The 26292-nt window shown below is 49.9% G+C and overlaps 1 protein-coding gene across 4 annotated transcripts in view; it reads left to right on the forward strand.

Annotated features, from left to right (window-relative positions):
- Positions 1-10524: 10524 nt before the first annotated feature.
- The window catches only part of ZBTB16 (zinc finger and BTB domain containing 16), a 198109-nt gene continuing 182341 nt past the window's right edge, over positions 10525-26292 (forward strand). For 2 of the 4 annotated variants that reach the window (XM_081544794.1, XM_081544797.1), the window contains exons 1-2: positions 12264-12436; positions 15756-17113. In XM_081544794.1, coding sequence (XP_081400920.1) covers positions 15846-17113 — 1268 coding nt within the window. In that variant the 5' untranslated portion in view covers positions 12264-12436; positions 15756-15845. Of the gene's footprint in view, positions 10647-12263; positions 12709-13962; positions 14111-15755; positions 17114-26292 lie in introns of those variants that run through there. The other 2 variants (XM_081544795.1, XM_081544796.1) reach the window with 2 other exon arrangements.

A 26292-nucleotide genomic window follows, 5' to 3' on the forward strand; every position in this document is an offset into this window, starting at 1 on the left:
GAATAACAAGAGTACCACCTCAAGGGATTATCTAGGGGAGTAACGGAAATGACCTGTGTCAAGGGTCAATGTGCTTGCTTATTAGCCATGGTTATTACCTCGGAAGCAGTATTCGATACATATCATGGAAAAAAATAAATTGAAGGCATGACTTAAATTTGTTTAAACTTATCAAATAATATTCATTCTACATAAACTACAGTGTTTATCATCCTGTGGCGCCCCCCCACTCCCAAGAGACTGTGGGAGGGGGCTTAACAAAATCAGAGGAAATGAGAGGTCAGATTCAGGCTTCTTTGGTTACTCTGTTATCTTCATTCACAAGAAGGTTCTGTGCCGTGCTTGTCTAGTCAAATGCCTCCCCCCAACCACTCACTTTTTTTTTTTTGGCCATGCCTCTGGCATGTGGGATCTTAGTTCCCTGACCAAGGATCAAACCCTTTCCTGCTGCATTGGAAGTGCAGTCTTAACCACTGGATGGCCCAGGAGGTCCCCTTCACTTTTATTTTGAAAGGAAAAATAAAAGATGCAATACTATAACACCCTACCCCACCCCCTGCCACCACCTGTCCTGTTTGACTTCAGCCTTACTTATTAGACTGTAACTTTCTGAGGGCAGAATTGTTTTTTCTTTGACTGCATCCTTCACCCAGTAAGGGATCACAGGTACACTTGGATTTTTAACAAAGAAGCAACACAAACACCCCAAGGCTCCGGGATGGCCTCCTTTCTTCTTAAAGAGATTTTGCAGAGACGAAATTATTCAGAAAAGCAAAATAAGCTGCCCACACTCAAGGGTCTGCCATCCCTGCCAATTCCTGATTAATCAACAAAGAAGAAATTTCCTTTAAGGAAAAGAAATAGGGACCAGAAGAGAGAGAGAGCTTGCTTATCACTCTCCTCCAGCCCTGCCACCCTCTGTAACGCTTGGTCTCCAGTACAATTATGGCTAAATAGACCTGGTCCAGGCGAACTAGCTAGCAATGGACCCGGCAGGGAACCACTGGATAACTTAGTCTCTGACTAATAAATACATGGCCAAGAGAAAAAAAAAAAAAATCTGAATTTCAAGGTTAAGAATCTGCCTGCCAATCCAGGGGACAAGGGTTCGATCCCTGGTCCAGGAAGATTCCACATGCCATGGGATAACTAAGCCCACGCTCTGCAACTACTGAAGCCTGAGTGTCCTAGAATCCATGGCACTGAGAAGCACCACAGCTAGAGAGTCGCCCCTGCTTCCACAATGACAGCAACCCTGTGCACAGCAACAGGGACCCAGTGCACCCAAAAATAAACAAATGAGTAAAAATTTTTAAAAAGAGGCACCTCTAGAACAACTCTTTCCCCTCTTTTACAATTTTCCCACAATCCCTGGCCAGATGCAACAGAAAACACTCAACATTTCACCATTTCCCCCAGAACAAGGGGCTTCCCAGATGGCGCTAGTGGTAAAGAACTCGCCTGCCAGTGCAGGAGACCAAAGAGACAGGGATTCGACCCCTGGTTAGGGAAGATCCCCTGGAGGAGGGCATGGCAACCCACTCCAGTTCTTGCCTGGAGAAGCCCATGGACAGAGGAGCCTGGCGGGCTACAGTCTGTAGGGTTGCAAAGACTGGGACACGACCGAAGCAAGTTAGCACACATGCACCCAGCACCAGAAATTACTCACCCCCCCCCCCAGGCTGGTGGACAGCAGCCTCTTTGTAAGGAAAGTGAACAACGGTGTGCAGACTAGGCGGAGGTGAGTGAGTGTCTGCAGTCTGTGCCCTGCCTCATCCTGGTCTTGTGAACGTAATCCTAAAGGTTAATAATAATCACAACAGGCAGCCCATCATTGCCTACCTGTCTGGCTGAGAGGTTTACAACTTAAACTCATGGCAGAGGGAGAAATTGGCTCAATCACTTGGAGTAATGGTACATGGAGAGCCAGTTGGGCATGACTGCTATTTAACTCAAGGAAACGGGGCTGCTGCAGCGGAGTCTAGGTACACGTTAATAAACACGTCATGCTCCGAGGTGAAAATTAACACTGCCCCCTGCACTTTATACTTTATACTTTGTACCTGCACTCCCCACTTCGCTCTCCATTTGCCCGCTTGCCTCATCCCAACTGAATAAATGGAACAAGACTGGGAGAACGGGGCTGCAAACCGATGCCTACAGCTATCATTATGTCAAGAATCACAGGTCATCCTTCATTCTTTCAAAGAGCTTTTAATTTTATATCTCATAAGACCTTACCCCAAATATTTATAATCAGGCATTTTGTAGGGGGAAGGGAGAAAAGAAAGAGTATCTGACATCATCGCTAACAATAGCTAACATTTTCAGAACTTTCATTGTGGCCAAGCACCCCTGGTGCATGTTCCCAGCCACTCAATCAGATTGGCACCATTATTTGTCCTCGATTTAGCTGGTGAGTACAGTACAACTCAGAGTTTAAATAATGGACCCCAAATCACCCAGGATCTAGGAAATGGGATGTGGTATTTGAATGCAGATCCATGTGAGTAAATGAGAGCCCAAGTTCTCAGCCTTTTTGCTACACTAGCTATTTAAGGGACAAAGGAGAAAGTGGAGGAAGACAGGATGATTGGCTTAACAGTGTTCTCAGCTAGTCCTAGTTTTATCCCTCAGAAGCACAGATAGGTCCACATTATGATGCCTGCCCATCTGCCCTTCCCCAGTAGGCGTGCTGCACTTCCATAACAAATAAGGACTCAACTTTACCATGTGCCAAGTACTGCAGATATAGAGGTAAAACTCACAATCAGCTTTGTCCCCAGGCTTACAGTCTAGTGGAGAGGCAGCTAAGAAAAGTAGGTTCATAGGAAAAAGGGTGAACTAAAAGCTGTTGTAATCTTTCTTAGTTTTCCCCGTGACCCTGTCCGTACAAGATGCTCCATTCTCAATGGACCTGCTCTATTTGTAACCTAAATTGTCAAGAGGGCCTGGGGTCAGCCCCTTGTCCCAGGCCAGGATCCCAGCTCAGGCGCCATGGCCCTGCTGCTCTGACAAATGAAACTAGTTGTATGTATTAAGGTAATGCTAGTTACTATACTAAACAAACTGTAAAATACATAATAGCTAAAGACATCAATTTAAATTTGAATTTCAAATAGTTTTAGCGTAATTATGTGCTATGCAATATTTGGGACACACTTATATTAAAAATTGTTCATTATTTATCTGAAATTCAAATTTAACTGAGTGTCTTGCATTTTATTTGCCAAGCCTACTCAAGCCATCAAAGGTTTTTTGCCTTGTTTGTTTTTTATATTTATTTATTTATTTGGCTGTTCCAGGTCTTAGTTGCAGCATTTGGGTTCAAGTTCCCCAGCCAGAGATTGAACCCCAGCCTCCTGCCTTGGGAATGGGGAGTTCTAGCGTCTGGACCACTAGGGAAGTTCCTGACATCAAAGCTTTATTTCTTGTTTATATAAAGTCCACATTGGGAGGTCTCAGGTAGCCGCCCTCCAAGGCTCCTTCCATCTTGGCTCTGCCATCTTCATCACTCAGTTTTCAAGGTATCTGTAGGCTCATGGGGCCAAGTCACAGAAGGGGGGAAGGCTTGCAGAATTCCACGTGGGAGTCTTTATGGGTTGGTCCTGGTAGTGGCACAATGGACTTCTGATCACAATCCATTCATTGGCCAGAGCTCAATCACATGGCCTGTACCTGGCAGCAGGGTAAGCTGAAAGATATAATCCAATGTGTGCTCAGGAAGACATTTGGAAAACAGCTAGCCAGTCTCTGCCACACTGGGTAATCGCAGAACTAACCTGTCAGTACTGGTGCCTAATCTCCTGTGCTAGTTTCAGGCTTGGTCAGCAGTCCTCCACCCACTGAGGTCCCCAGCAGGAGATCAGCCCTGGACTGGTTAACTAATAGCCACTGGGATTAGGGGTACAAGGCCACTATGGGAGTAATAAGTGTTACCGTGAATTCATATCAATTCATTTTGATCCAATGCAATTTAATAAATATTTATTAATGCTCTTAGGATACTGAGAAAAGCTTGGTTCTAGGCCCCCAAGGGAGATATAAACTGATCTAGAACCCAGTTATATCCTCAAGAAGCTGTTTACAATTAAATTCAACAGCTATCCTCCACCTTTATCTATATCCTTTGGATTTTTCAAAAGCTGATGAAAAACCCATAGGTACAAAGATTTCTGCCCTAAATGTTAGGGTACAGAATGGTTCCTCCTCTCCTAAATTCCTAAAACTTTTGATGTCTATGTTCATTTATTCATTCATTCATCCACGCATATATGCATTCATTCAATGAGTTCATTCGTGAACATTGATTGAGACCTTTTCTGCTTGACAGTGTGCAGGCTCTGAGGACGGGGATGGGGAATCTAAGTTGAACAAGACTGAGACCAAGCCTTCCAGAAACTCTCAAAAGGAGTGATCAGAATGCACATAATTCAGCCAGATACAAGGCAGTCAGTGGTCAACATGGAGAGGAAGGAGAAATTAATTCTAACTGGAGGGTGGAGTGGAGAAGATTACATCAGAGATCCAACAAGGGGGACTTAACTGGTGGCCCAGTGGTTAAGTCCATGCTTCCAGTGGTTAAGTCCATGCTTCCAGTGAAGGGGGCTCATACTTGATCCTACAGGCCACATGGCAGGACCAAAAAGAAAAAAAGCCCAAAGATCCAACAATAAACTTCCCAGAGACAAATGAACCTTCCCTGCAGACAGAACCTCAGGCAAAGTGTCCACAACCCCCTTCACCCACTGGGCATCCACCTGTCTCCCACCCACTCAGGCCCAATGGGAAAAAAGGCAGTGAGCTCTCCTCAAGGGAGAACTCCAAGACAGTCTCTCATTTTATCTTAAAAATTCACACAAAATTTGAATTCCACTCCACGGGATACTAACGTTTGTTTTGCTGTGATAATTTTAACATAATTGGCTTAAATTACCTGTCATTGAGTAAAATCATTTCATCTTGTGGCTTACGTACCCTCAACATACCACTTCTGTTTGAAGAGTACCTTTTCAGGAAATTTGGCTTCCCAGGTTGTTCAGTGGTAAAGAATTCACTTGCCAGTGCAGGAGACACAGGAGATGCAGGTTCGATCCCTGGGTGAGGAAGATCACCTGGAGAAGGAAATGGCAAACCACTCCAGCATTCTTGCCTGGGAAACCCCATGGACAGAGGAGCCTGGCGGGTTACAGTCCATGGGGTCACAAAGAGAGACTGAGCATGAATGGATACATTTTCCAGAAATTTAGCTTCTGCAAGCGTAGGACTGGAAATTCAGTTTTCATTTATTTTATTTCTTCTCTTTTCTCCTTCAGGATATAGGAAAGATTCTGCTTTAAGGATTCTGAGCCATATGCTTTGTGAACACGTAACACAATAACCATTGATGAATTTTGTATTAGATAAACAGGCTAGTTTTCATACACTTCTCTCACGTCTGGTAAGAAATATACAAAATAATAGAACTTTTGACACGAGTTGTTATTTCTGGATGGTGGTGCTTCTGGGGACACCTTCAAGGAGCATGACCCTCCTCTTACAGGTCCTTCCGGGTCCTGCAGGTAACTGTAGTTGCTCCTGCTGTAAAACAGCTGCCCTGGATTCCAATGTGCAAAGTTAAACACCTCACAATGTAAACAACTGACTAAAGTTTAAAAGCACAAGAAAATGTTACATATTTCCCTTCTTCCTGACCTCCCCACAAAGAAACACCCAAGTGTTAAAAAAAAAAAAAATCCTGTTTCTAATGAGGACTCAGGGGTTAATTTTCAGCATGGTGCCTGGGGATTTCAGGCTTCCCTTGTGGCTCAACTGGTAAAGAATCCGCCTGCAATGCGGGAGACCTGGGTTCGATCTCTGGGTTGGGAAGATCCCCTGGAGGCAGGGCATGGCAACCTACTCCAGCATTCTTGCCTGGAGAATCCCCATGGACAGAAGAGCCTGGGGGGCTGCAGTCCATGGGGCTGCAAAGAGTTGGACACGACTGAGCGACTAAGCACAACACTGGGGATTTCATTGTGGGACTTTCGTTACTTATAATGGGAGTCTTGTTTCTTCATCTCATGCATACTGTATGCGCCCCTCGACAGCCACAAAATTTTAGTTTTGAAATTGAGGCCGTCTTTTTCAGAACAAATCAGACTATAAGAAAACGCCAAAACTACTCTCTGTTGGCCTGGGGCCAGGGTTTGTGCTTGTGTGTATCTGAAGGGGCGAACTGCCTTTCCCTGGCGTGCAAATGCCCCTTTCAGAGACAACAACATTAAAACGTTATGCCCAAGAGCTGACAGCCATGGTTGTGTGCCTCACCCCAAAGCTTTGTTTGGAACCCCATAAAACCTGGCACATCGTTTGTGACACCCAGTGAAACACAAGGCTTCTCCCTAATAACCTGAGCCCTGCTGCCTGTCATTAAGGGACCTCTCTTATTAAGCGTCTCTTTTTTAAATGGCTGCCATCATCTGGTCCCAGTGTACATTAAATCCCATTATAATTATAAGCACACTTCCCCATAACATCCGTTGCAGATTTCATCCACACTGTCTATCCCCTCAGGGCATCTTTGCACTAATAACAACTCAGATTTGCTATTTGAGTTGACAACATTAGGTCCCAACACCATTTGCAATATGCTGGTGGGAGAGAGAGAAGAAAAAGCTTTCTCTTCCTCAGTCACAAAGATCTTAGGGTCACAGTGACCCAAAGCCTCTGGGGCTAAAAGAAATAACCCCTCATCTCCTCCCTTTGAAACACTCTCTACCTTACAGGAAAGAACGGCATTCTTAGTACCTGGAAGAGAAGCCTAGGTATAAATATCACTAACCAGATGTCCACTGGGAAAAGATGACAATTACTAGTCAAAGAAACTATCTTCTTATTTTCTTTTCTAGACTTCAAATAACCAGAAGCTACACTTCACCTGATCTTTTTTTTCCTCTGCATTTTAGAGGGGGGGATGAAAGGAAGTGGGATAAAATAAATTAAGAAAACAAACAAACAAAAGAAAACTATCAACATATGCACTGAGGGCAAATATGATTCTGCTTAGCTTCTTTTTTGTTTTGGTTGAGTCTCGTGGCTTTTGGGATCTTACTTCCCTGACCAGGGATTGAACCTGGGCCTCCTGCAGTAGAAGTGTGGAGTTCTAACCACTGGATGGTCAGAGAATTCCCAACTCTGCTTGTTTTTGACATTATCAGTATCTATCTAGAGGATATCTCAATGCTGGCCGTGAAGCATCATAAGATTGTTTGACTCCAAAAATGGACACAATAGGCTTGCTGTGTTTTTTCCCTCAAAAGTCCCCGGTGGGGTAAAGATCTGAGAGTACGCGTGACGGCCTAAAGATCTCACCTGCCAATACAGGAGACCTGGGTTCAATCCCTGGGTCGGGAAGATCCCCTGGAGGAGGGCATGGCAACTGACTCCAGTATTCTTGTCTGGAGAATCCTATGAACAAAGAAGCTGGCAGGTTCCAGTCCATAGGGTTGTAGAGTCTGACTCAATTGAAATGACTTAGCATGCACACATGACTGCCTGGTGCATCTTCTGGTGGCAACCTGGAATTCTCCATTGTGGAGGAGACTATTTACATTTTTTATTTTTTTCCATTCAGGGCCTTCACTGCCAGCATCCTTCCCTGAATATTCTTCATTCTGTATCACAAGGTTTTGGAGAAATACGAAGCGGCTGCTTCTCTCCCAAAGACAGGAGTCTTTGATTTTATCGTCATGATAGGAAATTTTACCTTTCAATTTTAAGACTGTTTTCCAACGAAGGAGCTGGAACAAAATGGTTTGGAACATTTTGTTAACCCTCAAGCAGAATACTCAAAACAACACAATCACCTTCTTCCTGGGCATCTACTTAATTGGAATTTTATTGTAATTCCAAACTCCCTTCTCAACTTTTGCTGAGATTTTTTTTTTTTTCCCCAGTGCTGCGCCACTCAGCTTTGCGGTTCTGACTGGAGAGTGAACCTGGGCCCCTCGGCAGTGAAAGTGTAGAGTCCTCACCACTGGATCTCCAGGGGGCTCCCTTGACTGAGATTTCTGAGGAGGAAAGAAAGTGCGGAGACCTGGGCATCTAAGTCTGCCTCCTTGGTGGCCTGATTCAATGCAGAACTGTTCGGTTCCCAGCTTGGCTGGCTATCGCGGAGGCCTTGGTCTTTGTGGAGTAAGAGGAGAAAGGAAATTAAAAGTCCTTGTTTCCTTTTTTTCATCCCACTAGAGGCTATATACGGAGAAGGCAATGGCAACCCACTCCAGTACTCTTGCCTGGAAAATCCCATGGACGGAGGAGCCTAGTAGGCTGCAGTCTATGGGGTCGCTAGGAGTCCGACAGGACTGAGCGACTTCACTTTCACTTTTCACTTTCATGCATTGGAGAAGGAAATGGCAACCCACTCCAGTATTCTTGCCTGGAGAATCCCAGGGACGGGGGAGCCCGGTGGGCTGCTGTCTATGGGGTCGCACAGAGTCGGACACGACTGAAGCGACTTAGCAAGAGGCTATATAGGAGCTTCCCTGTAGCTCAGTTGGTAAAGAATCCGCCTGCAATGCAAGAGACCTGGGTTCGATCCCTGGCGGGGGAAGATCCCTTAGAGGAACGTATGGCAATCAGTCCAGGATTCTTGCCTGGAGAATCCCCATGGACAGAGGGGGTCCATGTGGTCGCAAAGAGGTGGACATGACTGAGCGACCAAGCACTGCACAGCACAGAGGCTATATAATCTAGAAATTATGATCATGAGCTTTGAAGTTGGAATGGTCTGATTTAAGTCTTGGCTCTGATATTTAACAGCTCTGTAGTCTTGGGTAAAGTGCTTAACCCCTCTGAGCCTCAGGTTTCCCATCCATAGATATGGGGGAAAGAACAACACTTGTATAATGAGAGTTGTTATGAGGATTAAATGAAACAATACAGGAAATGTGTTAAGATTTACAGACAGTGCTCAGAACGAGGTATAATTCCCACAGTCTCCCTTCTGTAAGATCACTTAGACCTGACAGTACCCTTCTCTTCCACAACCTGAGTTCTAAAGGGCTGCTACCAGAGGGAGGTACGTGAGTAAAGGAGGAGATGAAGGGATAAGATGTTTTAGCGATGGAATTCCACCCAAAGGTCAAATCATCTGTTCCTCTGTTTCCAGCAGGATGATGTCCCTGGAAGATTGAAGTCTCTCCTATTTTTAGGATCTGTCAAAACTGATGTCCCAGTTTCTCTTACCACACCCAAGAAGAAAAAAAAGTTAAAAAAAAAATCTACTACAGATACATGAACATGAGAGAGAGAGAGAATGAGAGTTTTCTGCTGTAATTTTCCATCCTGCTGGTTTTTAGGTGCTGCCATATGAAATCTCTGAACTGGAGATTCTCATCAGCCTTCCTGGGGCCCAAGGACACACAGCTCTGGCTATAAATGGTGCCAGTTTTGGTGGGGGAGCTGCTGCCACTTTATCTGGGCCCAATAAACCTTATCAAACTGCTGTGCAGCCAGCCTTCAGCGCTAAGTGGAAATGCTTGGAGCCCAACGCTGGCACTCAGCCCAAAACTTCGCCTGCCTTCCTCTTTTTTTGTTACCTTCTCCACCTCTTAAATTTGGGCATTAATCTCTCTTTAACACTTACTAACAAGGGTCGGGCTTTTTAATGGGTCAAGTTTATGAAGCAAGGGAGATTTTCACATAGCGTGAGTACGGCATGGAGGTTGGGGGGGAGGGGTCCAGGGCCACAGAGGATTTCTTCTTTCCCATTGTTTCCCCAGAGAGTCTCCCTGCCTCTGATTGAGGATTAATAGATTAGATCAGGAGTTACTTGTGTGCTTCCTCTCTTACTGCACTCAGGAGGGGCTGGTAGGTGGACGTGGAGAGAGGTAGCAACCTTCAGAAGGTGCTATCTAGGCAGAAGCTAAGTGCTTCAGTTAAATGCTTCCTTCTGTTTCCCTGGTGAGGCCTTAGGACCATCCTCTCTTCTTCCATCTCTCTCCTCTTGTTCTCCTTGCGGATCAGTTCTTTTCTTTAAATTGAATTATAGTTGACTTACAATATTGTTTTAGCTTCAGGTGCATAGCAAAGTGATTCAGTTATACATATATTTAGATTTTTTCCATTATAGGTCATTACAAGATACTTAATATAGTTCCCTGTGTGTGTGTGTGTGTGTTAGTCGCTCAGTTGTGTCCGACTCTGCAACCCCATGGACTGTAGCCTGCCAGGCTCCTCTGTCCAGGGAATTCTCCAGGCAAGAATACTGGGGTGGGGAGCCATTCCCTTCTCCAGGGGATCTTCCCCACCCAGGGATCCAACCTGGGTCTCCTGCACTGCAGGCAGATTCTTTACCGTCTGAGCCAACCGTGAGGCCCTATAGTTTCCCGTACTATACAGTAAATCCTTGTTGTTTATCACACCAGTTCTTACTCAACTTTCCTTAAATTTCTCTCTTCTTACAGACTGTAGTAGACCTTAGCTAGAAAAGTAGCGCTATCATAGATTGCTCTTCATTGTTCGTCACAATACCCAAGGACTGGGTTTTCCCTGGCATCCATCAGACACTGCGGTGTTGTCTGCTCTCAGAGGATAACTAACTCCCTTCCTTCACTTCCAAGTGGCTTCTCGCTGGTCTTCTCTCCCCCGACTCCTGCAGGCAGGTCTGAGCACTTTTTCTGTGAGCAGGAGACAGGGGCGGGCTTGCTGGGATGGAGCTGTCTGTTCTCGGGACTGCTCCGTTAGCAGCTCTTGTGAACCCGGATCAGTTCTGATGGAAACTCCGGCCAACTGGCCTTGCCAGGCCGGAAGTGGATTTTTGCCTCTAGCGGGCCTCTACCACCTTCCAAGACGCTTCAATTCTTGGGGCCTGACCCTCGGTTTGGGGCAGTGCCAGAGGGCGCATCGGGATATGCTCATGTGTGAGTCCGGTGGGAAACCTTTGACCTACCCGCTTGTCAGGGACAGAGTGTGGGGACTCCGGATTCAGTGATTGAAGCCCCGCGTTGTGAAGATTGTATGACCTCCAGGGCCGACTGTCTGGAGACCCAGCGAGGGCGCTCTCCACCACCACCCTCACCCTAGCCGGAAGTCAAGGTGTGTGCCAGAAGAAGGGCGTTTTCCACCTCTCGCCCACCACCTTCGCCAAGTTCCAAGGAAAGGGTGAAGACGGGGGCTCTCCGCAGCCCGCGGAAGGGCGCATTTCTTCTGGTTGCTTCACCGCGGGGTTCCTGACCTCAGCTCCACCCTCTAAAGTGGAGCGGTCAGCAGAGAGGAGTCACTTTGGGGAGCCTGGGTCTTCTCCAGGCTCTCACTCGCCCCCTAAATATTTTGTCCCGAACTGAGCGCAGTTCTTGCGGAACTGCTCCCAGCCAAGGTTCCCTGGGCGACGGGGGCGGGGGGAAAGGGGGCGGCGGAGAAAGGGGGGTGGGGGGTAGCCCAGGGGATGCTCAAGACTCGGAAGAAAAGTTTCCTTCGCGCCTCGACCTTGGCCTCCAGGGGTCGTGACAGCTAAAATGGGGGAGTCTCCCCTCGACGACAAATCCCCGCGGGAGCCTCTGGCACTCGGTTCACCCAGGCCCGCGAACTCTGCGCCTGGAGGCGAATCGCAGTCTGGATGCTCAGAAGGCCTGGAGGCCCCAAAGCGCTGGGCTTGGGCACCATGAAAACGACCTTCTAAAGCCGACGCCGGGGTCCAGGGGTGCCGTCCAGAACCCAGAGAAAAAAGTGAAAGGCGAGATGACACGCACTCCTGGGGCAAACGTTGGAGCGGGAGACCAAAATTCCGAGCCTGGAAGCAGCAGGGAAACACAAAACCTGTTCCCACTGGAGATTAAAATTCTGGGGGTTGAAGATAGGGGCAGCTCCTCGCCCCTCATCTCCATTGCCCCCATTGAGGCGCCCAAGTCCCTGGTGCGCCTCTCCACGAGCTCCTCCTCTCCTCTCCCCTTGGCCGGTGAGCGGCGGCCGCCAGCGCCCCAGCAGCAGCTAGATGTCAGGCGAAGCCCGGAGCGCGGCGCGCGAGGAAGGGAGGGGACGGCAGGGGAGGAGAGGGGTGGGGCGGAGAGCGCGCGCGGGCTCGGCCAGTGCGGGGGGGTGGGCGGGCTGAGCTGGGGGACGGCGCGGGAGGGGGGAGGGAAGGGGGGCAGCTGTGGGCAGGGAGCCGGGCTCGGCCGCCAGCACTAAAGATGGAGAGGCGCCGGGGCCTCGCAGGGGAGGGGGCTCGGCGTTGACGTGGGACGCGGCGGAGGCGCCGCAGCCGGTGGTGATTTGCTAACCTCGCAGCACAGAGGAGTTGAGGGCGATGAGAGCGGGTACTGCGAACTGCCGGGCGATGCCGCCGCTACCGCCGTGATACCGAGAGCAACAGTTCCCCAGCAACACCCCTCCCCGACAGAGGCACACACCCCCAAGAGGCACGCACACCCACCCCACGGCACCCGGCTCGGCAGTGGTGAGTTGGGGGCCAGGGAGAGGCGCACCGCCCAGAGATAGCTGTGCGTCCGGTCGCCCCAGGGCTGGAGAGGTCTGGGGTGGGGAGGGCGCGCTCGCTTCGGCCACTCGACCGCTGGGCTTGTGCCTTATTTTATTCGGCTTGTTCCCTTCCTGCTGCTGCAGCCGTCGCCTCGGCGTTTGGGGGTCGGCTGGAAGGGGGAGCCCTGGCTGTCAGCTTGGGCGCAGTTGCCTCCCCAGCCCTTCCGCTCCAGGGCACAGTCGGGGTGAGAGGTGGGGGCCAGAGCGGTCTGCGGGGCCGGGGGGCACAAGCGGAGGGCTGGGAATCGGAGGCTTTGTACCACCAGGGGCCGGCGGAGGAGCCGGCAGGCTGTGGGTGCTCATATGTATGCCGACCGGTGCGCGGGCGCGAGATAGGGCTGTGGTTTATTTGTGTGTTTATTCGCCCGCCAGCTGGAAAGCTAGAATCGGAGGATCGGAGGAGTGGTTTTGGGGGCGGAGGGGGAGCCGGACTGGGACTCACTTGGGTTTTGTTTCTCTTTGGAAAACGTGGTGGGCTCCTTTTTCTTGATTGGACTTGATCCCCCCGGTTTGGGGGGGGAGGGGCTCGGTGGCGGAGCGCTGGAGTGTCTCCAGCGCTCCGGGCCCTCCTCGGCTCTCGGCGGGACCGGCCGTGGCGCCGGAGCTCGCTGTGCGCTCCCGGCCGCGCTCGGTGGGTGCTCCGCTCTGCACCTGATGCGTTCGGGATGCCTTTCCCACCCCGGCGCGCCGGCAGCTCGCTCTCACAGCCCCTCGAACACTCCCGCACGCGCTCGAAATGCGCACGGTCTCGCCGGCCCGCGGACCTGCTGGAACGCACAGAAGCGCTCAGCACCGACTCGCTGGCCGCTCCCCGGAACGCTCGCAACGTGCCTGGGCCGGGCGCGCCTGCTGCTGGCGCCACCCGCCCGAGGCCGGGGACCTTGCCCGTCGTTCCGGGGATCCCCGCCCTGGGTCGAAGAGAGAGGGCCCTCAGATCCCTTCTCGCTTTTCCTCCCACAACTCGTTGTAGGGCTTTTGTGCTTCCTCTTCGTCTCAAGGCGGGTCCGCCTTCTCGCCTCTCTCGCCCCGGCGTCCGGCCCGCCTGGACTCGTGCCTTTCGCCCGGGTCTCTTTCGCTTTTCTTCTTTCCTAACCCGGTCCCCTTTCTCCTTGCCATCTGGCTTCCCCGGAAAAGTTGCTTCCCCAAGTTTGCTGAAGTCGTCTCCAAGTCTCCGTGGGGGGTGGCTGGGAACTGGGTGGGGAGTGGGGGGCGGGAAGGTGTGAGCGCGCGATTGATCCCTGGAGCTCGAGCTGGTTAGCGCTGGCTTTCCGCCGCGACGAGGGGCACGGCGCTGCAGCCAGCACCAGGCGGCTCCTGGGCGCCAAGCCGCGAGTTTCGGGGACGGCTGAACAGGGCACCCTGATTTCCCTCAGGACCCACGGTGCTTGCTTTGGGGAAGGAATTCGGGTAGACCAGCTTCCATTTTTTCGATTTCCTACCCCCTAGTTCTCTGAAACCCGAAGTCTGCGGGGAAAGCGCATGGTGGCAAGGCGCTTGTGAATGGTCACCGCCCTCCCACCACGGCCTCCGTTCCCACCCCAGGGTGGGGAGCAAAAGTGTCTTCGTGATTGACCGTCTTGTTAACCCTTTCTAAGTAAGATTTGTGGCTCTGGAGTCAATAGGGTTCCTTTTGGGGGCGGAGCCCAGCAGTGTTCCAAGAGGAAGATCCTTGCTCTGCGTTGCTCCCAATTGATTTCACAGCAATATTGGCCACAGCAAGGCCGAGGCTGGGAGGCACCTGGGCCTGTGAGGTCTTTCAGACACGCTTTAGACAGGTTTGGGAGATCCAGAGCCCTGTTACTGATCCCAAAGAGCACTTGGAGAGAGGCCTTTGTCTCCAGCCCAGTGTTCCCTTCATGCTGGTAACTCACACCATAGATGCTGGTGCCAATATCACCTCTCACCCCTCCGAGCCAGGTCTAGCAGTCCAGCATCAATTCCTCTCCGGGTCATGGGACTTGCCCACTCCTGGGACCTGTGGGACACACTGGGAGTTTGTGTTCCCAGCACATGCACTCCTGGCTTTAGGGGTGCCTGTTTCCTAGGATCTCTCTGTAGGTCCTTCAATACCCAGCCTGCATATTACAGATCCTCCTCACTACTGGGCACTTGTGGGCAGAAGATAAATGCGGCACATTATATAAGTGTGACACATTATATAAGTGTGCACATGTGTGCTTGGGGCTTCCCAGGTGGTGCAGTGGTAAAGAATCTGCCTGCCAATGCAGGAGATGCAGGGGACACGGGTTCAACCCCTGGGTGGGGAAAACCCACTGGAGGGAGAAATGGCAACGCACTCCAGTAGTCTTGCCTGGAAAACTCCTTGGTCAGAAACCTGGTAGGCTATAGTCATGGGGTTGTAAAGAGTCAGACATGACTGAGCATACACGCATGCACGTGTGTTAACTGTTTCTACTTCTCTGGCTGGTGCACGCACACACACATGCACACTATACAGTTGAGATTTTGGATTACCTACACAATCACTTTGAGGTACCCATAATTGGAAGTGAGCCAAGCTGGTACATAGACTATGTGTGTATATTTCTCTTCGTGCCTAAGGAGAGGGTCAGGGCATGGGTTCATCAGCCTTTGCAACCCTGAGAAGAGTGGAAGGGCAGAGGCCCAGGAAGGCATTAACTGAGGGTGAAAAGGTGGGCTGGAGGAGGAGAACCTGCCTGTAGATTTCTTTGAGCTGTGACTCCAGGCTGTTAGCCCCAGCTAGGCTGGGTGTTGTTCCTGGGGCTACCACAATGAGGCAGGATTTAGAGAAACTTCGTTTTGAAGATGAGATTTGCTGCACAAAGGGTTGAAAGTGAAATTGAGTGCTTACACTGACTAGAAGAGGGGGTTAAATTCTTAATCATTTAAGCACTGGGCATCTTCTCACAATCAATGTTGACTTTGCACAGGAGCCCCCCACCCTCAGACTTAAAGAAAGCTCAGGTCTCACAAGACTCCACTGCAATTTTCATTTTACTTCTTCTAACAGATATCATAGACCAGTGAATTAGGCATGTGCTATATAGCAGAAACTTCTCTTTACTCCCATCATCCTTGGACCTGTAAAGGCAGTCATGTAGATTTCTAGGAAGCCCTTTCCCTCTATTAAAATCTCCAGGACTGTCTTGCTGCAGGTTTGGGGCAGGGGCTATTGATTGAATTCTTACTTTTAGGGACAGTAATCTATCTTTTGTTCTTGCTTCTCTTTTGCCTCTTTCCCCATTTTCCCCCTCTAGCCCTAGCCATTGGCCCAGGAAACGCACCCTGCCCCGCCACGCAGAGCCAGGAAGGAAAGAGATCCTCATGCCTAAGCCTCGGGGAGCACCATGGATCTGACAAAGATGGGCATGATCCAGCTGCAGAACCCCAGCCACCCCACGGGGCTCCTGTGCAAGGCCAACCAGATGCGGCTGGCCGGGACGCTGTGCGATGTGGTCATCATGGTGGACAGCCAGGAGTTCCACGCCCACCGGACTGTGCTGGCCTGCACCAGCAAGATGTTTGAGATCCTCTTCCACCGCAATAGCCAGCACTATACTCTGGACTTCCTGTCTCCTAAGACTTTCCAGCAGATTCTGGAGTATGCATACACGGCCACGCTGCAAGCCAAGGCAGAGGACTTGGATGACCTGCTATACGCCGCCGAGATCCTGGAGATCGAGTACCTGGAGGAGCAGTGCCTGAAGATCCTGGAGACCATCCAGGCCTCAGATGACAATGACACGGAGGCCACCATGGCGGAGGGCGGGGCCGAGGAGGAAGATGACCGCAAGGCACGCTACCTGAAGAACATCTTCATCTCGAAGCATTCCAGCGAGGAGAGTGGCTATGCCAGCGTGGCGGCCCAGAGCCTCCCTGGGCCCATGGTGGACCAGAGCCCTTCCGTCTCCACCTCATTTGGCCTTTCAGCCATGAGTCCCACCAAGGCGGCGGTGGACAGTCTGATGACCATAGGACAGTCTCTGCTGCAGGGGGCTCTTCAGCCGCCCGCTGGGCCTGAGGAGCCGACCCTGGCTGGGGGTGGGCGGCACCTCGCGGTGGCCGAGGTGAAGCCGGAGATGATGCAGGTGGATGAGGTGCCTGGCCAGGAAAGCCCTGCGGCCGCGGAGTCTAGCATCTCAGCTGGGATGGGGGACAAGGTGGAGGAAAGGGGCAAGGAGGGGCCTGGGACCCCTACTCGGAGCAGCGTCATCACCAGCGCCAGGGAGCTGCACTACGGACGTGAGGAGAGCGCTGAGCAGCTGCCGCCTGCGGTCGAGGCTGGCCAGGGCCCCCCCGGCCGACTGGAGCCCCCTGCACCCCCAGCTGAGAAGCACCTGGGCCTCTACTCTGTGTTGCCCAACCACAAGGCCGATGCCGTGCTGAGCATGCCGTCCTCGGTGACCTCGGGCCTCCACGTGCAGCCCGCCCTGGCTGTCTCCATGGACTTCAGCACCTACGGGGGTCTGCTGCCCCAGGGCTTCATCCAGCGGGAGCTGTTCAGCAAGCTGGGGGAGCTGGCTGTGGGCATGAAGGCCGAGAGCCGCACTGTTGGGGAGCAGTGCAGTGTGTGCGGCGTGGAGCTTCCTGACAACGAGGCCGTGGAGCAGCACAGGTAGGCCCCTCTGCGCCCGTCATCCCCAGCCTGAACTTCTGGCCTCGGCCCCACCTTCATTCCTAGCTGTCCCCTAGTCCTGGGGCCTGGCTCCCTTGTTCTCTTCGCTATTTGTGAAAAGCCACCTGGGGAGAATCACTTTCCAGGTGTGTTGAGAGAGCTTCAGGTCTTTCCTAAACAAGGGGGATCTTATGTGCCCAGTTTCTTTTAAAAAAAAAATTATGATTTTTATTAATTTGTTTTTTGATCATGTCAAGTGGCTTACAGAATCTTAGTTCCCCCGCCCTCGGTAGTGAAAGCTTGGACTGCCAGGGAATTCCTTTCACCCAGAGTCTTTACTAAGCTCTTTGTGCTCTTTTTGCATTTGGGCTCCTGTTTTGCTTTTCCTGCTGTTGGGTCTCTTCTCCTCTGCCTGGAGAGACTCCTAAAGTGGAGGGAGGGAAAGGTGGGGTGAGGAGGAAGGGCCCACGGCCGGGGTCTCGCCACTCTGCCAGGTTTCAGGTACCTGAGTTCCCCTGCGGTGGTTCCTGCCAAGGCCTGTGTGTCTGCAGCTCGGGAAGGGGGGAGGGGCTGGAGTCTGCTTAGACCCAAGAGCAGCTGCAGGTTCCGAACGTTGTTCCTGGTGAACGTTCATCACCAGGAATGTTACTTCCTCTCCCTTTTCATTCTCTGTCCCTGTAAACACATTTCGGGGGAGCTGATTTAAATTCAAGGGAGAAGGATGGGTATGAGACACATTGGTTTTGCAGCTTGCAGCCTTATTCTTTCCCCATCCCTACTCACATTGAATTAAATACCACTTTGGGCCAGCATCGGTTTCCCTCTGGCTTCTGTTTCCTTCTCTGTGAAATAGCTTTTATGATGTGCCTGTTTTGAGTGCTTTTCGTGGAGTCATATTTTTGTTAACAGCAGTTTTCCCAGGTAGATGATGCTCTTGTCCATGGGGAGATTTTCCCAGGGTCATGTAGGTACTGAGAGGCAGAGCTGGATTCAAATTCAGGTCTTAACCTTCTTGCACTTTGCTGCCTCTCGGAGTTATTCAGTCCGGAAGAGTGTCTTGTCTGCAGAACGGAGGGTTTTGAAATTGCTCATCAGAAGTGGAGTAAACACAGAGGGAATCTGTAGTGAGTTTGATGTGTCCATCATATCACCCTCCAGCCTGGGTCAGGCGAGGGGTGTCAAGAAATCCAGTTTCTTTCTGTCGTCCGTGATAACATTTCCCTGCACACACTCTCGCATGCTGTGTTGCAGATCTTGGGTGGATTCTTCAGTTTTGCACTCTTGTCCTCGCTGCCCCCTGCCCAGTTCTTCTGATGACCATTCAGGAGGGGGTGTGGGGGAAAGGAGGTGGGGGCATGGAGTTGGAGGCACCTGGAGGTCATCTGATTCCACCAACCTGAGTCGGAACCTCCTCCAACACTGCTTAATCCGGTCTTCTGAGACTTACCTTGTGGAAAGTGCCGCTGAGCTCCACGCAGCCGATTCTCTTCCGGTCGGGTGCGAAAAATAACCGCCGCTAAGATGTGTCTTCATGATGCTTGTACTGCTCAGAACCAGACCGAAGCTGTGTTTGATTTTGCTCACACTTTCCTAAAGAGGAAACCCTCTCCCCAAACTTGACCAGTACGTTGATCACCTTCTCCGGATGTGAATTATTTCAGTTATGTGCTATGAGAAATGGGGCATAGTGGAAAGTAATTTTAAAATGAAGATATTATTGATGTATAACGGTTTCAGGTATATAATGATTCGGTATTTGAATATTTTATGAAATGATCACTGTGATAAGTCGACTTAGTTAAAATCCATCACTCTAGATAGAGAATTTTTTTTCTTGAGCACTTCTAAGATCTACTCTTTTAGCAACTTTCATTACATAATGCAGTGTTGTTAACTATAGTCATCATGTTGTGTCTTATAATCCCAGGACTCATTTATTTTTTGACTACCTTTGACTGTCTTTTCCCATTTCCCCCAACCCCTGTTCCCTGGAAAGTAGGTTTTTTTTCCCTGGTTTCTTCCTGGTTCCTTTTTGCTGCTCTTTACCTGAGAGGGCTGCAAAAGATTTTACTCTCCCAGGAGTTTTCTGTGGGACCCTTGTTCCTTTGGGGAGAGCTGGGGGGTTGGCTGTGTTCTACACCCCCGCCCCAGAGCATGGGTAACAGAACTAGCCATGTCTAGCACTGAAAGCTTGGCAACGTCATGTAACCTTTCTGAGTCTTGCTTTACTTTCTTTAAAATGGAGGTGTTCCGCAGGGTGGGGTGCTGAATTAACAAAGTAACATCCAGAAATCCTTGGAGCCGCGGCTGGCACTTAGTAACCAAGAGGGTGAGGGCTGGACCCTCAGTCCCGCGCCTCGCTCGGGTCTTGTCTCTGCTTTGCCCCCACGGCTCTGAGTTCTATGGTGTAGTGTCCACGGCCCTGCCATCGAAGGGTTGAGTTGGCTGGGAGGTGGTGCAAAGGATGTCGCCATCCTTATGAGCTTGTGATGGTGAGCCACTGGTCCTGGCATCCTCGGCGTCGTGCCCTGGGCTGCTGACACGGGAGAATGTGCTAGTGACTGAGGGTGGAAAGTGGGCTGCTGGTGCCCCAGAGGCTGGAGCCTGGGCCTATGCCCTGGGTGGAAAGCTGTGGGGTCCGAGCAGATCAGGGGTGGAGAGAATGTTCTCACGTGAACATCCGGAGAGAATGTTTCCTCCCTTGCTCTGAATGGTAGCCCCAGCTCCTGATCTGATGTGCTTTCAGGAGGCTTCACCTCTCTCTCTGTCTCTCTCAGACCTCCAGGATGAAGGTGCTGCTTCCCAATTTCCTACTGTTCTCTGTTCCTCCCCACGCACACGTCCCAGCTGCCAGCATAACACAAACAAAAAAGTCAAGACAAAACAATCACAGTGGGAGATTTTGATGTCACGAGGCTGTGGATGTGATAGTGACGAACATGATGAAATAACAGGCTACAGGACTTATTTTATTTTGTTGGTAACCCAGTAGGCTAGAGTGTTGGTAAAGGTTAGGTACCTGCTCGTGGCAGTCGCTTTTCTTCTTGTGGGGTGGGGGCGGCAGGTGATGGGCAGAAGGGCACGAAGAGGAAGGAGGGGGAGAGTGCAGGGAAGGGAGGCAGGCAGGAAGGTGTGTGTGATAAAATCACATCAATGTGCTTTCCTTGTGACTTGGTTCCAAGCTGGGGAGAGGGGAGCCTGTGGGGGTGACAGACAGTTGGAGTGAAACTTTGTAAAGTTATGGTCCTTGCAGTGCATGGTGAGATGTAAAAGCAGTGTCAGATGTAGCCTGATGGATTGATGGAAAGCCCACACAGAGATGCTACCTGGGTAAATCAAATGGGGCTTACCTGCCTAAAGGATCCGGAAGGAAGTCAGAACAATCAGAGGGCCTGCTGGATAAGCAGATCTGTCTCCAGGCAGATGCAGGAGCAAGTGCTGGATTCTAAAACCTCCCCAGCAGGTTCACATAGCAGAAGATAATGTCTGAGGGAGGGAGGGTCTCTCGGAAGGTTGGACTCTCCTTCTCTAAATTTCCCTGGTGGCTTAGATGATAAAGAATCTGCCTGCAATGCGGGAGACCTGGGTTCAATCCCGGGGCTAGGAAGATCCCCTGGAGAAGGGAATGGCAACCCACTCCAGTATTCTTGCCTGGGGGATTCTGTGGACAGAGGAGCCTGGCGGGCCCCAGTCCATGGGGTCTCAAGAGTTGGACACAACTGAGTGAACTAACACTTTGTTTAAACTTGATCTCTGTTCTGTCTCCTTCTCTCCCTGAAAGGCTGTGCCTGTTCTGCATGTCACCTTGTCTGGATCTGATCTGGGGACCAGCTGAACTAGACCAGGTGCACAGTCTCCTTCTCAGAGTTATATACATGTGATAAGATTATCGGGAATAATGTGATTGACTTAGGAGTCAACACAGTCTTCCTGGGCCTCAGTCTCCCCAGGCTCATGAGCCTAAGTCTTTTTTCTTTTTTATGGCCGTGCTGTGTGGCTTGAGGTATCTTAGTTCCCTGATGGTGGATTGAACCCTCCTGCCTCCTGCAGTGGAAGCGAGTAGCCCTGACACGCTGGACTGCCAGGGAATTCCCAGCCTGGTCTAATAAGTTTCTGAATTAAAGTGCCACAGACTCAGGGTGGGATCTAGCTTCCCAGGAACCTCTGGATCTCCTGTAGACAAGCCCTCAGATCAGCACTGTGTGTCCTGCATAAACACAGGAGGAGCTCTTGTCTGGTTCTTGCAAGCATGCTCAGGAACCCCAGAGGTGGTCCCAGCCCTGTCTCTGCACTCAGGAGTGCAGCCCTGTTCAGAGGCTCCCCAGGCCAGGTCTAGAGTGCATGACTGTGTCACTGAGCCATCAGGTCCTGCCTGGCCCTTGAGTTGGCCTCTTTCAGGTGGCCAGCTGCGTGATTTTCAGTGGTCGACCACGTAGAGGGCCAGTAACTGTTGACCTTGGTTTAGGCCTCTTGGAGAATTTAGATGTTGCCCTGAACTCTTGGTCCCGTCTCATCATTCTGCCAGCTTTAGGCACCTCTGAGGTCATACCAGATTCTATTTGGAAAAGAGCATCCAGTGTAATAATGATAGCAACATTAGTAGTATTTTTCTTAAAAGGTACTTAAATTTATTTTTATTTATTTTTTGACCATGCCATGTGGTATGCACGATTTTAGTTCCCCAACCAGGGACTGAACTCATGCCTTCTGCAATGGAAGCGCAGATTCTTAACCACTGGACTACCCGGGAAGTCCCAGCAGTAATATTAATAATACCTTTTATCAGTTGTCCTACTTTTTCCTTTGCAAAGCACCTGTTTTAAAAATAATGTTATATTTATTTATTTTTGGCTCTCCTGGATCTTCGTTGCTGTGTGGACTTTTCTCTAGTTGCGGTGAGTGGGAGCTGCTCTTTGTTGCACTGCACAGGCTTCTCATCGTGGTGGCTTCTCTAGTTGTGGAGCATGGTCTGTAGGGCTCACGGGCTTCAGTAGTTGCAGCACATGGTCTCAGTGGTTGTGGTTCCTGGGCTCTAGAGCACAGGCTCAATAGTTGTGGCACGTGGGCTTAGTTTCTGTGCGGCATGTGGGATCTTCCCGTACCAGGGATCGAACCTGTGTCTACTGTGTCGGCAGGCGGATTCTTAACTCCTGAGCCACCAGGGAAGCCCCTGCAAAGCGCTTTTAATGACTTTATCTCTCTTAATTGCCCACCTCCCCCTCAGGGGGAGCAGGTCTCTCATTCCATACCTGTGATGATGTCTGAAAACCTCTGAGAGCTAAAAGGCTTTGTGTAAGTTTGCAGCGAACTCATTTAGTGGCAAAACCTGATCTGAACTGATGTGAGGCTATATTTATATCACCTATTTTGAATATTCATATGTTGTGCTGCAAAAATATTAATGTGTTTGATTACAGAGTGGTTCCCTAGACTACTCTGGGCCTGGTGAACACTCAAGGTCCCATAGTACCTTTTTAAAATCCGAACAGTTTGAATTTCCAAAGCACCAAAGGTTTGGCTAAGGGATTGTCACCATCATCAGCTCCAACTTACAGATGAGGAAAATGGGCTTTGAGTGAGTAAGTGACATGCCCAAGGTCACACAGCTATCTATAAATGGCTAGAGACAGGAGCTTGGCTAGCCTTCTGATTTGCAGTCCCGGGTGCTCTGCGCCAGGCCATATAAGCACATGGGCATTGCCATTCTAGGTCAGATCCATCTGACCTAGTCTTTGGGCTCCAATACCATCCCTAAGATACCACCATTGGAGGCTGCATCTCTCTTCCTTGACGTCAATCCTAAAGGTCAGGTGGAGCCCGGCTTCTCTTAATAGCTATTTATGGCTGCTCTGTCATTCACAGATTTGCCCAAATCCTTTCTGAAACCATTTCTGTTTCCAGGAAGTATCCTTTGGGGGATGATGAATGACTTAAGTTTATAAGCTCCTAGGCTTCTGGAAATCTGGTCTGTTCAAGAGGTCACTGGTTGTGAAGATGGGAAGATGGCTTTGTAGTGTTGTGTCCTGCCATTTTTGGAGGCTGGTTCTGTATTTTTTGCTTTTCAGTTCTGTCAATATTGTCAGACTCTTTTTTTAATCTGGAGTTTAACATCTTCATTTGTAAAACCAGGCCCTTGGATGAGATATTTCTGGTTTGTTGAACTCAAAAAAACTTTTCCTTTGCTCCTTCGGCACTCACTTATATCTTCATGAAGTCATTTTGGTTATTTGAATTTTGCTCTGTTTTGGAATCTGGTTTGGCAGTCAGCCAGCTAAAATAGGGAGTCAGTTTGATTTGATTCTGTCTGCTCTGACTTTGTTTTTTAATGCTTCAACCTGCTTAGGGTTACTGAGTCATCTGGAATCAAGACTGAACTCTTGGGAAGTTTGAAGATGAATTCTTTAATTTTCTTTCAAATGGAAGAAAGTTGCCTACTCTTTCATCTCAGTGAAAAGTCCCATTTTAACTTGCTGTCACTGTTGGTTGGAGCTGCTAATTGCTATAAGGAGAGGGGAAGAAAGCTTTAGTTCAGCAGTACTTTTCCCTCCTGCTTGTTCTAGGAAAGCTATTTATGAATCTTTAAAATAGTGATTATCCTAAACTGTTAAAATCAAAACTCCATTCACAGCTCGGATTTCTTGCTAATTCAGGGGAAAAACATTTCCAGTTATTTTAATTCAAAAAAATTAATGACTTTAAAACAAGTCCAACCGAAAGCCCACGTGTGAGACATAAAAAGTCTTGCTAAATGAATACAGGCGTTCCTCAATTTGCCCATTGGAAGGTTCTGGAATTTTCCACGATAAGTAAAGGTTTTTGTAGTCAAATTCTGTTTTGGCGGTTTTAAGAGAAAACTCTGACTCAGTGGCATTTATTTTGTTAGTAATGAAAATCTACCACTACATCCCCGCTCCCCAACCTCCAGCATCACATTTTTCACTTAGTGATGGACATTTTGAGCAACTTACACTATCTGGGTCAGAATCTCGATTTCACCACTTACCCGCTGTGTGACTATGGTTACGTTACTTAACCTCTCTTTGCTTGTTTTGTCTGTAAGATGGAAATAATAACCCAGTACCTACTCACTGGGTTGTTGCAGGAATTAATCACTCAGTATTTGCCATGAGCAGGGAAGAATAGCAGAAAGCAAATGTTTGCTGTTGTATTTTTGTCGCCATTGTTGGTGTGAAGCTGGCAGTGCAGGGTAAAATTTGTGTTCTTGTTGGTTGAAGTCCTGCTTGCCCTCAGAGGTGTCCATTTATCTAACACCTGAGAACTGCTGGTGTTTTTGCAGCTGGTTCACAGTGAGCACCCGCATTTCCCCCCCAAAAAGCTGATCTCTTGAGGCACGGTGGCCAGGGTACTCTTTGTCCCATTGACCTGAAGCCTGATGAGTCATTGCAGCCTTTTTTTAAATTTAGCTGGGCAGCATTCCACTGTCATCAGTTACGAATGCTGAGGCCGCTCACCGACGCCGGGTCCTGTCGCGTGTGCACGTGGCCAGGCCAGCAAATCACTGTGATGGGAGCACAGACGCCTCCTCACCTAAAGAAGTCTGGGCTTTTGGGGGTGGCATGCTGCAGAGCCCCTTCCCATCCCCACCCCACAGTGCAGGATGCTTCTAAGGGCAGATTCAGCAAATATCGCCTTGAGTGCTTGATACATATGCTAAATGCATTCGTAGTCAGTATCTTCTCAAAACCTCTAGCCACCTGCTGGGGTTAGATATTCCTTTCCCATTCCCTGATGGACTGAGGGAAGCCTGAGAGGTTATTAGATATTTGTTTCCCATTCCCTGATGGACAGAGGGAAGCCTGAGAGGTTAATGGACTGTTCCCTGGTGAGACGGTGAAGGGTGGCACCCGGGTTTGTGCCCAGGTCTTCTGCCTTCATGTTCATGCTTGTTTCCACAATGTCCCGCTTGGATCTTCAGCCCCTGATGGAATCAGAAGGGAAGGGGGGATACAGGAAGGACCAGCTCCATGTTCCCTGAAGTTGCTGACCAGGAGGCTCATCGCTTGGCCAGTTCTGGCCTCCTGGCTTTGTCCAGTGGCTTGAGAAGAGGAGGGAGAGTGCTGATTACCTGGAAGGGTTTGTGTCTTGGGGGCCTGGGGTCACAGGAGTCCATCATCTCTTACAGACACAGAGAGAGGCCAGCTTCTAGCGATAAAGGGGTTTTATGCTGACTTCAAAAACAGAAAAAGGGAGAGAAAAAGAAACCCACTTACAAAAATAAAAATCCCGTGCCGTTAATTTCATGCCAGCATAATCAGAAATACCCCTTTCTACTGTTTCCCCTTAAAAGCCCCCGTGTCCTTATTATGCTGGCTCAGTCTGGAAAAACTCTGGTTGGGTTTTGCCTATGTGAGGCTTATCTCTGCAGCTGCCAAGAGAGAATCCAGTACTTGATCGTCAGCATGGAAACTTCGGCTAACAACTCAAAGAAACCTGCTTGGTTCTAAACTTCTTGCCCTCTTCCAACTCTTGTCCTCAAGACATGACATTCTTCGGCAGGGACAGGATGTGTCCAGCTTTGTAGTAGGAAGAATCCAGGTTAGATGAGAGAAAGAACTTCCTGAAACAGTAGGGGCATTACTGGCGATTCTATCAGAGTGTGCAGTTACAGAAATTTTGATGAGAGCAGGAGGAGTCGTGGGCCAGTTGGAAGGAGTGTTCTGAGGTCTCCCCTCTTTAGGGTCATTTAGATCCTCCTAGGTGATAAGTAAGGGTGTATACACCAGGCATGCTAAGAATGAGACAGGCACCACACCACCCCTGACTCTGCAGGCAGACAAGGTGAGCAGGGCAGGGGCATAAAGACTGATCTCAAACTTGGGTTTGAATGCCTCATGGTGAATCTGGGCAGATTTGGGTAGATGGCTTCACCTGTCTGAACAGTCAGGCGCCCCTTCTGTAAAGTGAGGTTGTAGCCCCTTACCTCTCAATGTGGTGCAAACATGTTAGACGGGGTACCATGTATCATGAAGCGCACAGCAGGGACTCACATGTGAGGCTGCCCCCACCCCTCGACGCTTCCCGCTTCTCCTGTGACCCCAGCCTGACAAGGGAGCCTCTCACTCCAAGCCCCCAGCCACCCTCTCCTGCCGTTGGTCTCTAAGTGGATTAGCCGAGCGTTGTGATCTTAATGCCATTAGGCCTGTTGGCACAACTCTCCT

Source organism: Giraffa tippelskirchi, chromosome 11 (genome assembly GCF_054371585.1).
Source record: "Giraffa tippelskirchi isolate mGirTip1 chromosome 11, T2T-mGirTip1v1.2.pri, whole genome shotgun sequence".
In the NCBI taxonomy this organism is placed as follows: domain Eukaryota; kingdom Metazoa; phylum Chordata; class Mammalia; order Artiodactyla; family Giraffidae; genus Giraffa; species Giraffa tippelskirchi.